This window comes from Balaenoptera ricei, chromosome 1, assembly GCF_028023285.1.
Source record: "Balaenoptera ricei isolate mBalRic1 chromosome 1, mBalRic1.hap2, whole genome shotgun sequence".
NCBI classification, from domain to species: Eukaryota; Metazoa; Chordata; class Mammalia; order Artiodactyla; family Balaenopteridae; genus Balaenoptera; species Balaenoptera ricei.
In genome coordinates, this window is record NC_082639.1 from 161,007,472 (window position 1) to 161,022,271 (window position 14,800).

Sequence of the window (14,800 nt, forward strand, 5' to 3'; positions counted from 1 at the left end):
ATACTAATCCACCAGGAAAATCAGCAGCTGCTCAGACGCTCAGGGCCTTAAAAAATAAAAAATAAAAAACGGACCCGGTGAAAATTAAATTTAAAAAATTTAAAAATAAATAATAAAAATATTAAATATTAAATAATAAAATAAAATATTAAATAAATTAAATATTATTAAATAAAATACAATATTAAATAATAAAAAAATTTAAAAAATTTTTTAAATTAAAAAAAAAAAACGGACCCGGTGGAAATTGGGTCAGAAACCAAAAGCCCTCTTAGAAAGGGAATTGTACAGCTGAGCATCTGTGATTTTTTTTTTTTTTTTCCTTCAGGAGTCTGATTGTTCTTTGTCCTCCTGCCTTACAGAAAATGAAGGAGTACCTGGAGGGCAGGAACCTCATCACCAAGCTACAAGCCAAGCACGACCTTCTCCAGAAAACCCTGGGAGAGAGTGAGTGTGGGCTCTGCTGGAGATTTGGCAGTGAGGGAAGGCCGAGCCCTGGGCCCAAGTGCTGAGCACGTGCCTCCATCCTCAGCCAAGCAGACCCAGTCTGGTTATATGAATGCATTGTTTTTCCTCGCTCGTTTGATGTGGAAGCACAAGCCCCGAATGACCGCTTGAGTAATGGGGAAGGGCCGATGCTTAATGAAGCACTAATGTGCATCATCTATTTGTTTAAATGGAGTGTGCCTGCTCTCCACCCAGCCCCCATCCTGCGCCTCCTCTGCCACTGCTGGGGCCAAGGAGCTGGTGGGTTCTTTACTGTCCAGACACTTTGGGAAAACTCTCAGCTCCTCTGTAGCGGGACCCAGGCTGAAGCAAGAAGGTGGGGAGCTGTGAGGTGAGCTACACAGCTGCTCTGAGGAGAAAAGAGGAGAGGATTCTCAAGGGCAGGGGTGATGGGCAGACTGCAGCTGTCTGTAGCTTCAAGGTGGGGCAGAGGTTTTCTTCGGCTTTGAAGGGTCCTGGTGCTAAGAGGCAGCCCTCTCCCTGCTTTGGCCAGGCTGAAGCTGTGGTGCTGAATCGACTATCTGGTCTCATAGGATGATTTTAGCCAGACCCTGGAAAGTAGCAAGGCAGAGGACTGGACTGGCACTCTGGGCTTTCTCTCCTCAGCTGTCAAACAGAAGGCAGAGGTTGAAAGAGAAGCTTCCCTGGGGTTTTTGGCACCTTGCCCAGGTCTCCTGCCCAGCTCTCAGCATCCTATGATTAATGGGATTCCCAAGTTGGGGACACCTCTGAAGGCCCTGCCCCACTGATCTCCTCACTTAAAGATGGGGAGGGGGAGGCTACTGGGGTGCTAACACCAGTGAAAGGCAAAACCTGCACCCACAGAGGTCTAGTGTTCTCAAATAAATTCTTCAGACCAACTGCAGAATCTAGGGAAGTATACAGCACTCACTGGCTCAATGGCCTCAGAAATCAGAGCCTCCTACCTGCCCTTCTTACCCTGTTCTCCTGCCCTGAACAATTCCCCCAGATGATTAATTCTTTTATCTCTAATGTCTTTGATCTTGTGATTTTTAAGGCATTTTCTTTTATGTGAAGAAAGCCTGTTAAGTAACTTCTGTTGTCTTCCCTCCCCACCATCCAGGGGACTCAGGCTGAACAGGTCTAGGCATTGAGATCCAAACTTTGCTTATAGAAAATCTTTACTCTTGAGTTATCAGATTGCTCCATGGGGAATCGGAGGAAGAAAAGCCCAGAACTATTTGAAGCAAGTTATAACTGTGATTTCTTTTTGCCAGGATAATCTAAGCATGACCCATAAGTGAGATGGGGAACAGGGCGGGAGAGAGAGAGAGAGAGAGAGAGAGGGAGAGAGAGAGAGAGAGAGTGTGTGTGTGTGTGTGGGGGGGGGGGTTTGCAACACACATACATGCACCAAGTGTGCTACTATGAAGGGGTGAAGGTTGGTGACCGTTCATCAGTGCTGCAAATTGCCTTCATCTAAAGATGACAAGTTCTAGCAATAATGAAAAATATAGATCTTCCTGTGTGCAAGTCATCATGTCCCTGCCTTCTGTATGTATTTGTCACTAACGCAAGAGCCCCTTGTTTCTTGCCACAGAGGGATAATTGATGTGTATGAATATTCCAGAATGGAAATGGGACAGATGTTAGAAATAATGGCTCTGAATAATATTTTTGCAGACGAAAGCTGAGCCTTTGGTAGGAGAGGCTGTTGGGGTGGGGGAGGTGTTTCTCAAGATGAGCTGAACTGTAATCAACAATTTGCAACCTTTAAAGGCAGGAAAAAGCCCTGCCCTCCCCCAGCCCCACACCTCGGCCCTTGGAGTCGCCTTTCCAGGAACCTGGATGAGGAGCTTGGGAGCCAATCTCTCCTTCCCCGGCTCAGTGCCTGCTTACCCTTTCCCTGGTTTATCTAATACAGTCTAATACAGACCAAGCTGGGTTAACTGTGGACCCAAAAAAAGCAACACAGATTACATAATGGCCCAAGTGCACATGCATGTGTATTTTTAAAAAACATAAGAATAATTCAGATGAGCGTTAAGATTTTCAATTCCATTTTTTAAGGCTGTGTATGATCCATTCAGCTTAGTATTAGGGCCCACTGTTGGGTTGAGAACCACAGTCTAAAAGCAGTAGCAGCATTTTGAATATCATTTTTCCCTTGTCATTTCAGCCCAGCGTAATGGGAGTGAGAATTTAGTATGAATCTAAAACGAGAATTTCGATGTATGCTCCCTCCTCTCCCCGAATAACTATTCCTTCCTTCTTCCCCTTCCACCCGCAACCGTGTGTGTGTGTGTGTGTGTGTGTTCATAGCCTGAAGGGCAAGCAAGTTCATCCCTCCCTCCCCACCACACACATACCCAGCGTACATAGAAGAGAAGCTGAATTTCATCTCTGGGAAAGCTTCTCATAATTTGTTCTCTAAGATATGGTCTGCCTTGCTATTTTTCCCCCACATCCACCCGTTTTCCCACTGGGAAGCAGAGTTGGCAATCCTAAGGTTTCAGGATACCAGCAGCCCTGGGCTGGGAACAAGCATCAGAAACGAGGCCCAGAAAGAGGCCCTGGGTGCTCTCTTCTTTTTTGCCTGGAAGGCTGGTCACACGTGATGCTAGTGGCTCCCTGGGGAACCGGGCAGACACAGTCATTCCCGGGAGCAAGTCTCCCCCTTTCACCCATGTCTGCTTCAACATGTGCTTTTTGCCTTTGTCTTTCCAACAGGTCAGCGGACAGATTGCAGTCTGGCCAGGTAGGTGTGGCCTGAGACAGCCCTGGGAAGGGATGAAGAGAGGCCGGAGGGGTAGAACCATCCCAGCCTGGGAAAGAGCCAAGGAGTTGAGTTGTAGAGGTGTTGGATGACTTTGCGAAGGAGTGGCCTAGGGCAGGGGTGGCTTCCATCCCTTTACCTTGCTGACCCCATCTGGCCTCAAATGGAAATGGGATTTGCTGAGCAGAATTAAGTGAAGAGAGTTACCGTTTGCCGAAATAGTCCCAGAGACCCCCCAAAACCACTGCATTGCACGGAAAAGAAATGTTCGACACTGGAGGATCCTGGTAACCTAACCTTAGCTTTTAGACTTCAACGCGTGGGTTTTGGGAAGTCTCTGACCTAGGGAATGAGGATCAGAAGATAGCATTTGACCTGAAATTTTTTTTATACATGGAAAAGATGACAGCCTCTAATTAGCGAGTGTCGCTGGATAATGAAATATTACATTGCATTGCTTGCCAACAGCATTGGTAGACATCCTCGCCTGATGTACAAGTATGCAGCCCTCCCAATCTTTCCCCACCTTCCCCGCCCTCCCCCACCCCAGCCAAATATTTTCCCTCTCAGTCATGGAGCTGCTATGAGAAAACTCGTGAGTTGGCGGAGAGCAAGGCATTCATTCAGCCGACGGTTCTCAGATGCCTAAAAATGTGCTGATTTAACTGGGGAAAGAGCTTTAATGGGCCAGACTCCTTAGAGACCCTGCGTTAGCCCATTATATAAACCACTTATATCTGGTCATGAGGCCATTTACAATTATAGGCTCATTACTTAAAAATAGCTTCATTTGGCTTTCATCGTTTTGTCATTGTGGATTACAATAAAGATCCCATTAATATACTAGTATTGTTGACTGGAGGGAACCAGGATAATGGAATTCTGTAGAATATATCTTCTTGGTGCTAAAGTCTTAGTGTAAGTTCACCTAAAGTGCCATAACTGCAGAAGGCTCTATGGGAGTGAAAAGAGCTGAGCTGAATTCCCTTATGCTGTGTTATTCACTGTGTGACCTTGGGCTGCTCTTTTCCCCTCTCTGAACTCCAGTTTCCTCATCTATAAGACAAGATAGAGAGGGACTTCCCTGGCAGTCCAGTGGTTAAGACTCCATGCTTCCACTGCAGGGGGCATGGGTTCAGTCCCTGGTGAGGGGAACCAAGATCCCACAAGCTGTGCAGCGTGGCCAAAAAAAAGACAAGACAGAGCATTCACCTAGACCCAAGGAGCTCTAGGATTCCAAAGAGGTTCTTAAGAACAGCCTAGTGGAAGTGGCAGACGGTGCCCGGCAGCCGGGCTCTGGTCCCTACCTCCTACCGTCACTCAAAGAGGCATCACTGCTCTCCTTGCTTGGGGGATTGTTGTCTGAGTCAGACTCCCTTGGAGAAAAGGCTTCCAAGGCTAAACACAGCTTGAAAAGCATTGACCTATGGAATCACCAAGGTTCCTTCCAGTCTGGACACTCTACTGTCTAAATTCCGGGAAAATAGCTCCTTATCTTTTCCCTAAGGATTTCCAAGAGAAAGAAAATCATAGCTTCCTTTGGTGTTTACTAATGTCTCCTTGCAAATGGAGAAATCCTCCTGTTGTCTGACCTATATATATTTTACTGCAAATTGAACCAATTCCCTCCTATTCTACTTTTGAATGGTGGCAGACATTAAAACCAGAGGTCTCTAAGCTTTTGTGAAAAGCGCTTTATTGGGCTTCATTTGGAAGGTAACTTATCAAGTCTCTTAGCCACTTCTGGGACTGAGCTGATTAATGTGACTTGTTTCATTAACCGCCTCACAGATTGTTTTTAATCTCATTTTCTCTTTTCCCTCCCTGTTGCTGGATTCAACCACAGGCGTAGCTCAACTGTGAGGAAACAGGTAAGGGCCCAGCAAGAGGCAGGCTTGTCTGGCGTGAAATGGTTAGATCCCAGATATTTATGGAACTCCAGTGTGGATGGGACAGACACTTTTCTGACTTCATGCTTACATTTGGAATGTACCATTTAGTCATAGTATGTTTAATATTACGGCAACTTCATCGATTTAGCGAGGGGGGCAGGGACTCGTTCCTCTCCTCTCTAGTCGTTTATGCTCTTACATACTAGAGGTCTGGTTTGACTGCAGCAGACTGTGCCAGAACTATCTTTGGTGCTACTTCTCTAGGAGACCGTGAAAGAGGCCTCACACTTCGTACATGGGTACCAATATGACAGTAACTCACAGCATCTAATCACCTAGACCAAGTTTGCAGGTTTTTGTTTGTTTGTTTCTGGTGGCATGGTCATCTTGGATGTATTTCTAAGACATACTAAAAATGTAAAGATAAGTCTGGTCTAGGAATGATAAGCAAGAGACGTTGAGCTCTGCAATTATGTGCATTATCTTCAGAGTTGTATTAAAATCTGACACTGAGCTGTAAGCAGCTGGCTCTCATGACCCACCTTAGGAGGGATCTTAGCTCGGCATGGGCAGTCCACATCAGTGGATAATCTAAACATCACTTGTGCTTGTTTAAAAAGAATTAATTGAAGGTTTTTTTTTCTTTTTTTTTTGCAGTTGCAAATTGGACTTCCTAATTATACTTTATGGCAAATACTAAAATGGTTTTGTATCCCCTAAGCTCGTACCAGCTATGCAGCAGGCAGTTAGCAGAGAGGGGGTGGAGAGAGCTCAGAAATGTCTTTGTGTCTACTCAGGGGAAAGCTGATCCAGGCTTTAAAAAATCATTTTGGGTAATTCACAGTGGCTGTAGCCACAGGGAGTTAATGGAATGTAGAGGGCACATGGTTTCTGCGATGGTGGTAGCCCCTGCAGGGTCTTCAGCTGATCTCACTGCTTCAGCTGGCTGGGCAGTCCAGCTGGGGAAGTTGATAGCATAGCCCGCACTTGTCTTAGCTTTGCTGTCTCTAATTTTTTTCCCTTCTCTATTTCGGTTCTTCTTTTAATGAGAACACCATCAGATGCAATTACACATTTTTTAAATTATAAAGATGTCATTGCAGTTCTCTTTCCTCTTATTCCTCTTCTTTCTTTCTTCTTCCCCTTTCTTTCATAATTTCAGTTAAAACTAGAGAGGAATGGAGTGCCTCCCCGGGATCATTTATTACATTTAAAATTAATAGGTGGATATCTTAAAGAGGGAGCAAGGTTTTTTTCCCCCCCTTCAAAAATAAGAACAGGATTGACCTTGAAGTTTGTTCCTTTCAGTTCCTGGACTGAAACTGAGCCTCCTACATATAGATGGAGCCTGGGTGCGACCACTCTGGCTGCAGGAGTGCCAAAGGCCACGGTTTGGCAGGTGATATGTGTCCCTGGTGGGGCTCATAATCAGAAAAGAATGGCACCCATCTGGTTTTCATCCTGCTGTGCCTAGGCAGTTGCAGGCAAAGCATATTTGCCAGGTGCTAGATTTGTGTAAGAGTTCCAGCATGCACCAGAAACCCCAATCAAGTAAAGACCTTGTTTTCATTCACTTTTTTTCCAGCAGTTCAAATCTAGTGGTGGATCAGTGAAGAGTTTTTCTAAGATAGAAAGGTAAATAGTGAGTAATTTGGAAGAGGAGTAATCTTGTATACGTAACCAGGAAATAAAATTTGTTTGGTTGTTTATGGCAAATCAGCCAAACAAGAGGAAGAACCGGGTAGCTTTTGCTTTTGAGTCTCTGCAATGCGTTCCAATCATTTTTGACCCTAGCAAAGCCTAGGTTCAGACCATCTGACTTTTCTTCAAAAAGAGATGCCTCAACTGCTGCTTCCAAGCATTTCCTGCTCCCGTCAAGCCCAGAATTTTCTCATTCCTATCACTTCCATATCTTGTTTGCTGGCCCATCTTTCTCTGTTCCTCGAAATGTAAGCATTTCCCCAAGGCTTGGTCCTCTTTTGACTTCCTTCCATATTCTTTCCCTTGTCACTTGTGTTGCCTTAGATGATTCTGTCTCTTTTCTCTCCTTCCCGAAGCATCCACTTGTTCTGTAACGTCGTCGTTCTGAGTCTTTGGGTCTAACTCCTAACTGATGGGCAGGACGTTGATGCTCAGGAGTTGCGGTGGCACCTGCTACCCTCAGCATCCATCTCCTCACCTTCCCACCACATTTTCAGTTCCTTAGCACCTCCCCTTACTTCTCAACTCTTATGGGGACCCTCTATTCTTCACAATCCCTGAAGCCCCACATCTTATCTTTGATGCCTCTTTTTTCCTTATTACCCACATCTAATCAGGGGTCAAGACTTGTATTTTCTCCCTGGTGAAAACGTAAATCTAACAAATGTAACAAAGATCAGTACCTGGCAAAAATTGTAACTCTCTCACGTGTGAGAAATTATGCCAAACAATGACATATTTAGACATTATCTAGCCACCTTCTTGATTGCTTTCCCCTGCAAATCACTGGACCCCTGCTTTACTATCTCTTCCAAGTTATGTTTGCTACTTTTCTCCTTCCACTTTTGGTTTAAAGTTCCTTTAATCTGACTGAATGGGGATTTGACCCGATCGTCCTTCAAGGGCCCTTCCAACCTTGGGGTTAAATGACCAAAAATATTATGAACAAAAGAATTAAACTGACATGGATTCTAACACTGGAGGAGGGAAGGAGAGAGGAAGAAAGGGAGAGACAGACACTGAATAAGAACACACATAGATGCTGCTCAGTCAGTTGTATGCAAGATCTATGGTGAAGTGAGGGTCTTCACCAGGGCACGTCCTGGGGAAATGGATTCACTCGGAGCTCAGAAACATTACAAGGAGAGAGTCTGAAGCCTTCATGGCTTTGTCCTTGCAATGTCCTTTGTCCTTTGTTTTCACTGGACTCTGACTTAAGCTCCACTGGAGCAGTGGGGACTAGGAAAATACTCCTCTGCAGTAGGACAGGTCATCTCTGGCCCACTCTTGTCTGCCACAAATTATCCTCTGGGCTACTTCTGGTAACCATGGACATGCAGGTTAATGTCTTTGATGCCTTGCTTTCTGCAACCCTGCATGCTTCCCTTTAGCTATCATTGATATTCCTTTTACCACAAGTTTAGGCAGAATTTTGCACTCACGTAACTTATTGAAACCATAACCTGTGAGCTTCCCAACCTCCCTCCCTCTGGGTCTTAGGACCAGAAAAACTTTACAAACCCTCATATCACTGTCCTCATTATCACCGCTACTACTGTTTGTGAATGAAAAGTATAATAACAATGTTTGTAAACATAAAAAGACCTCCAAAAAATTAGGTTTGGGGTTTTTTTTATAGTGGAACCCAGTTTCTTCATTAATGTAAGGAAGAGCTGACAAAGATTCTTCCTCTGAGACCAGCCTAGGCTGACTGGTAGAATTTACTGATGGCAACAAGAAGGCAGACACCGGCTACTGAAACTGGAGAGCTGGAGGAAGCAGACGGGTCTGGGGGTCATGAGACGAGCATTTGGGTCTCTGAGACCTTCCTGACGCCAGCTGCACTTTGGTACACAGTACGTCCTCTGGCAGCATCCTGGCTTCCCAGCAAGCTCAGGAGCTGGAGGCCATGCCAGCTCTTCTCTCAGCCTGGCATCTTCATGAGACCCAGCTGCTTCTCTATTAGGGGCCAAACCCCCGGCTACAGTTGAAAATTTAGGGCCGGGGGAGAGGCACAAACAAACCTGTGAAATGGGCAGAAGCCCCAGGACCCATCCTACTGGAGAACCCAGTCTCTGTCCTGAACATCTAAAGCCCTTTCTAACTAGGATTAAGGTCACTCTGCCTGGTCCCTTCCTTCCCTGTAACTGAGTGATTGTGCATTTAGCTGCACTAGAAAACCCTACTGGTTTTCAGTAATATTTGGTATTCACACCTGACTATGTTTGCCAAGCTCCTAGGATGCAGTATGGGTGGTAGTGAGATGCTCAGTCTCGGGGGGAGACTGCCTGGGTTTGAATCCTGGCTCTTCTCCTTAGCAACTGTGTCACCGTAAGCAGCTATTTCACCTTGCTAAGCCTTCATTTCCTCACTTGTCAAATGAGGATAATAATAGTACACATCCCACAGGGTTGTTACCAGGACCAATCTATCTAAAGCACTTAATACCCAATACCTCTATAAATTCTTTTGTAAATGCTAAGCACTGTGTTCATGTGCCAATAGGAAATATTACTCTCCTCACCACCAATCCCCCTCCCCAGTTTGTAGATACCAAATTAAGGCCAAAAGAAGTTAAATAAATGGCAGGATTGTAGAGCAAAAATGGCAGAGCAAAGATTGATATCTGGGAGACCTGCTGCTTAAGTTAGTACCAATTAGTTTCCACTATTTCCAAGAGTTAGGTTTTTTTCTTTCTTGCCTTTTATGCCAAACAAACCCCCTCTCTGATGCTCCCATTGATTCATTCTGCTACCTTCCACTGATATTAATTGAGCACCTGCTATATGAGAGCATCATGGCCAGAGCTGGACACCAAGAACTGACATAGTATCTGCCCTGTGGAACTCGAGCTATAATGGTGACAAATGCAAACAAATATTCATACCCACACAATTAAGTCACAATCAGGCTGTGAAGGCCAAGTACAAGGTGCTGAGACCCCATAGACAGGGGCTCTGATCTCATCCGGGGAGTCTGGAAAAGCATCCCTGAGGAAGTGATACTTGCACTGAGACCCTGGGGGTGGGGGTCCGGGGTGAGGAGAGCATTCCAGCAGCTCACGCAAAGCCATGAGCAAAGGAGGCCTTACTGAGGAGCGGAAGGAAGGCCATTGTGGCTGAAGCAGAGCGGGAGGAGGAGCAGAAGGAGACAAAACTGGAGGCTAAGACAGGACCCCAGACACGCAAGGCTGCTACAGAAAGTAGCGAGAAGTCCTTGAAAGAGTTTAGCCTAGAGAGTAAACGATGGAATGTGCACTTTTAAAGATCATCTAACCAATATGAGGGAAGAAAAACCAATATGGAGGACGACAGGGATGGGAATGGAGATACTGGTGGATTGGACTGGGTTGGTGGCAGTAGAGATGGAGAGAAATAAATGGATTTAGGAGGCAAACTTGACAGAATATATGTATGTATTGATTGATTGTATGGCTGCGGGGGGGGAGCGTGGGATAAAAATGATCAGTTTCATATAGGACGCGCTGAATTTAAGACATCAGTATGAGGCATTCCAAGTAGATGGTTGTGCACGTGCTTTGGAGCGTGGAGGCCAGGCTGGATGCTTCTTGTGGACCAGCCACTGATCCAGCTGAGACAAGTTCCACACGGTTTTGGCTCATTTTCTCTGACCCTGGGCTATCTCTCTTTGAAGATTCTAATGTTGTGTTTCTTTGGCTTTTTAGGATTCCAGCCAGGCAATTCCTTTGGTGGTAGAAAGCTGTATCCGGTTTATCAGCAGACACGGTAAGCAGGATTACAGCCTTGCCCATATTTGTGCAAGAACTGGGAAGAACTTCCAGGAATTCTTTATAGAGTAAGAATAGAGATTGACTTCCCATCCTGACATTCTCCAAAGAGGAATAAAATCTTATTTGTTCACATAATGTTTGCTACCTCAGAATGGCCACACCTAGACATTGAGAGAAAAATATCACGTATTTTTGACCCCCAGGTGCCTTAGCCACTTACCACACTCCCTTTTCTAGCTTAGAGTGAGTTTTAAATTATAGCTGTTATGTGAGTAAGTGTAGCTGGTCCAATGTGGTGACGCTAGTTTCGCCATTACTCACCGTCTTTGCCCATGTTGGTATCTCCCACTGCATAGGCTGGACCTTTGTGTCACATTGGCTTTCTGCAGCAGACTGCTTTGAAAACAAGCTCCTTTTACAATATTGCATTGACTCCTGATAATATTCAGTTTTTGTTCTAGTTTGGTCTCACTGTTTAGGACATCTCCAGAGCTCAGTTAGTAGCTGCTCTTAAGGTTGTAGCCAACATTTGAGAGTCTGGCAAGGCTGGCTCCTTCTCAACCTAAGTCACGCTGTCTTCTGCTTGGATGACGCTGAATCTCATAAATCCATTCCTCACCAGCTCCTAGGCTGGTTGGACAGAATTTAGGGAAAGAGATGAATTGAGCCTTCCAAGTGTAAGAGTGTTAAGAAAACACAGATATCTGAGCAAGCACCATGAAGATTTCTAGGAACTGGGCATCAGAAATTGTTTTTAGATGTTATCCTGCCTAGTTATAAGTAAAGTGACAGAATGACCTTCTTGGCGCTAAGGAGGTATGTAGATGATCGCTGGTCTCAATTCAGAAGCAGCCGTTCTCTCCCTTCCTCTCCTTCCTCTCTCCCAATAAACTGGGGCATTGCTTGGGTTTATTTTTGGAATAATAATTATGTTAGCATGTTTACGACTTATGCCATTCTAATCAGCTACAATTTTTTCATTGTATCTCCATCCACCAGAAGTAACAGCATTGTATAGCACTCTTGAACAGTCAACAAATATTTATCAAGCCCCTGATCGGTGCTGGGCACCATGCATTGCCAAATAGGAAAACAAAAACAGGGGTAACCCTGTCTTTACTTGGTTTTAAGACGCAGTTGGGAGAAAATAAATAAGCAAGTAAAAAGTTAAATAAAAAGAGATAAGCTGTAGTAATTCAGAATAGCAGTATAAGAAATTTCACAAGATGGTAATGATTAATAGTGAAGCAGTTGGCAAAGATAAGTCCAAACTGAGTTCAGGGGAGGAGGAATTATCTGTGCCTAAAGGACAATAGGAACAAGAGAGTCTGAACTCGGATCCTGTCATCCATACATTCTGTTCATTCATTCATTCAGCAAGCACACATCTTCCTCAGCTTATGATAGGGTTATATCCCGATCAACCCATCGTAAGTTGAAAATATCTAAAGTCGAAAATGCATTTAATACACCTAACCTGCAAGCCTTATACACAAACATGTATAGCTTAGCCTAGCCTACCTTAAACGTGCTTAGAACACTTATATTAGCCTACGGTTGGGTAAAATCATCTAATATAAAGCCAGTTTTATAATAAAGTGTTGAATGTCTCATGTAATTTATTGAATACTCTACTGAGTGAAAAACAGGGTGGTTATCTGGGTACAGAATGATTGTAAGTGTATCGTTTGTTTACCCTCGTGTTTGCATGGCTGGCTGGGAGCTGCAGCCCATGACTGCTGCCCAGCATCACGAGAGAGTACTGTACCACGTATCAATAGCCCAGGAAAGATCAGATTCTACTGGATGTGTATCGCTTTTGTACCATCGTAAAGTCGAAAAGTCTTAAGTCAAACCATTGTAAGTTGAGGACCGTCTGTGTGTATATTGATTGCTCATTGTGTACCAAGAAAAAGTTCCTGTGTTCATGAACCTTACATTCTACTAAAGGACCAATAAATAGATGATCAGTTGATAAATAAACAAATTAATATATATCAGGTGTTGGTGAGTGTCATGAAGAAAAATAAAGCAAGGTGAGGAGAAGGAGAATGGAGAGGGGATACTGTTCTGGGTGGATTGTTCAGGGAAACTCTTAAGTCACCCAAGAAGGTGGCATTTGCCATCCTGAAGGAAGTCAGGGAGTGAGCCACATGGGTATCTGGGGAAGAGTGTTCTGGGAAAAGGAAACATCACATGCAGAGATCCTTGGCATATGCAAGGACCAGCACGCAGGATGCCAGTGTGGCTGGAGCAGAGTGAGTGGAGAAGAGAGTGGCAGGAGATGAAGCCAGAGGCCAGACTCTTAGAGTTCTGTCGACTAAGGTAGGTGTTTGGATTTTATTCTAAGTGAGTGGGACGCTGTTGGAGAATTTATGAACAGGGAGTGATCTTTCTAAAGGATTCCAGGCTGCTGTGTAGCGATAAGACCATAGGAGGAAATAGGAGGCTGCTGCAGTAGCCCAGGGAAGACATGGCATAGGGCATCAGCTGTGGAGTTGTTGAGAAGTGGATGGGTTCTGGATATCGTGGCTTGAATGTACTGTCCCTGCCCCTGTACAGGCACAGTACATGCGGAAACCAAAACTTAGCATATTTCCGTAGTGAGGCTCTGGGGAAACAGGTATGCTCACATATTGCTGATGGGAATGCAAACCCATACAACCCTTTTGGAGGGGAATTTGACAACGTCTAACAAAACTACATATGCACTGATCTGATCCAGCAGTCCTTCTAGGAATTTACCATGAAGATACACCTCCAAAATACGAAAGTACATTTGCATAAGGTTATTTATTGCAGCCTCATTTGTAATTGCAAAATATTAGAAACAAAACAACCTAGGGCTTCCCTGGTGGCGCAGTGGTTGAGCATCTGCCTGCCAATGCAGGGGACACAGGTTCGAGCCCTGGTCTGGGAAGATCCCACATGCCGTGGAGCAACTAGGCCCGTGAGCCACAATTACTGAGCCTGCGCATCTGGAGCCTGTGCTCCGCAACAAAAGAGGCTGCGATAGTGAGAGGCCCACGCACCGCGATGAAGAGTGGCCCCCACTTGCCGCAACTAGAGAAAGCCCTCGCACAGAAACGAAGGCCCAACACAGCCATAAATAATAAATAAATAAATAAAATTTTTTTAAAAAAGTAAATCTCAAAACAACCTAAATGCCATACATGGAAGAATAGATGAATAAACTATGGTATATGCACACAGTGGGAAACTATGCAGCTGCAAAAAAGAATGAGGAAGATGTCCATGAAATGACCTGGCGAGATTGCCAGGATATATTGTCAAGTGGAAAAAAGCAAAGGGCAAAAGAGTATCTATAACATGCTGCCTTTCATGTAAGAAAGAAGAGGGTATAAGAATATACATGTGCCTTGTCACTTCTGCAAGAAGAAATACAGGAAGGATGAATCCAGAAACTAATATTTGACTGGTTATTTACATGAATGGGTCAAAAGAGTGAAAAGAATAGGGGAATGAGAAATGGGAGAAGAGTGACATTTCTCTGAGTGTTCCTTTTTGCGTAATTTTGACTTTTAGAACTACATGGGTGTTTTCCATACTCAAAAGATAAATATATAAAACAAGGATGTGGGTAAAACTCCAAATGGAATACAAAAGGTAACAAATAAACCTAACTGTATTACAGATGAATAACATAGGCACACTGAGGAGATGAGGAAGAAAATAATCTAAGTTTCTTTGAAAAACAGTATTTTGATTATATACTGTAAGTCTAACAACAAAAAGAACTGTAAACAAATAATGCACAGTAGTCGGTAATTGTTTTTATCACAGGGTGGTGAGCTAGCAATTCTGAAGCCATTTTATGTGTAAATATTATAAGATGAAGCAAATAAATATATTGTTGATTTAAAGAAGAAAAAAAACCTTAGTATATAGTAGCTGTTCAAAAAACATTTGTTCAGGGAATCCCCTCGTGTCCAGTGGCTAGGACTCCACGCTTCCGCGACAGGGGGCACAGGTCCAATCCCTGGTCAGGGAACTAAGATCCCGAAAGCCGTGTGGTGTGTCCAGAAAAAAAAAATTGTTCAGCAAATTGAATTTTTTCCCCCAGATAGGGACTTAAGGTATTCCTGAACTCCCTAAAGATGATGGATAAAATGTTTGTATATGTGCATTTAGTGAGGATAGGGTCCATAACTTTTGTCAACCCCAAACACATCTGTGGCCCACCAACTGCCA

The 14,800-nt window shown here is 44.2% G+C and overlaps 1 protein-coding gene across 10 annotated transcripts in view; it reads left to right on the forward strand.

The window, feature by feature from the left end:
- The window catches only part of SRGAP2 (SLIT-ROBO Rho GTPase activating protein 2), a 236,138-nt gene that overhangs the window by 186,336 nt on the left and 35,002 nt on the right, over window positions 1-14,800 (forward strand). For all 10 annotated transcript variants that reach the window (XM_059940413.1, XM_059940431.1, XM_059940422.1 and 7 more), the window contains 4 exons: window positions 363-447; window positions 3,199-3,226; window positions 5,091-5,115; window positions 10,523-10,583. In XM_059940413.1, coding sequence (XP_059796396.1) covers window positions 363-447; window positions 3,199-3,226; window positions 5,091-5,115; window positions 10,523-10,583 — 199 coding nt within the window. The remainder of the gene's footprint in view (window positions 1-362; window positions 448-3,198; window positions 3,227-5,090; window positions 5,116-10,522; window positions 10,584-14,800) is intronic.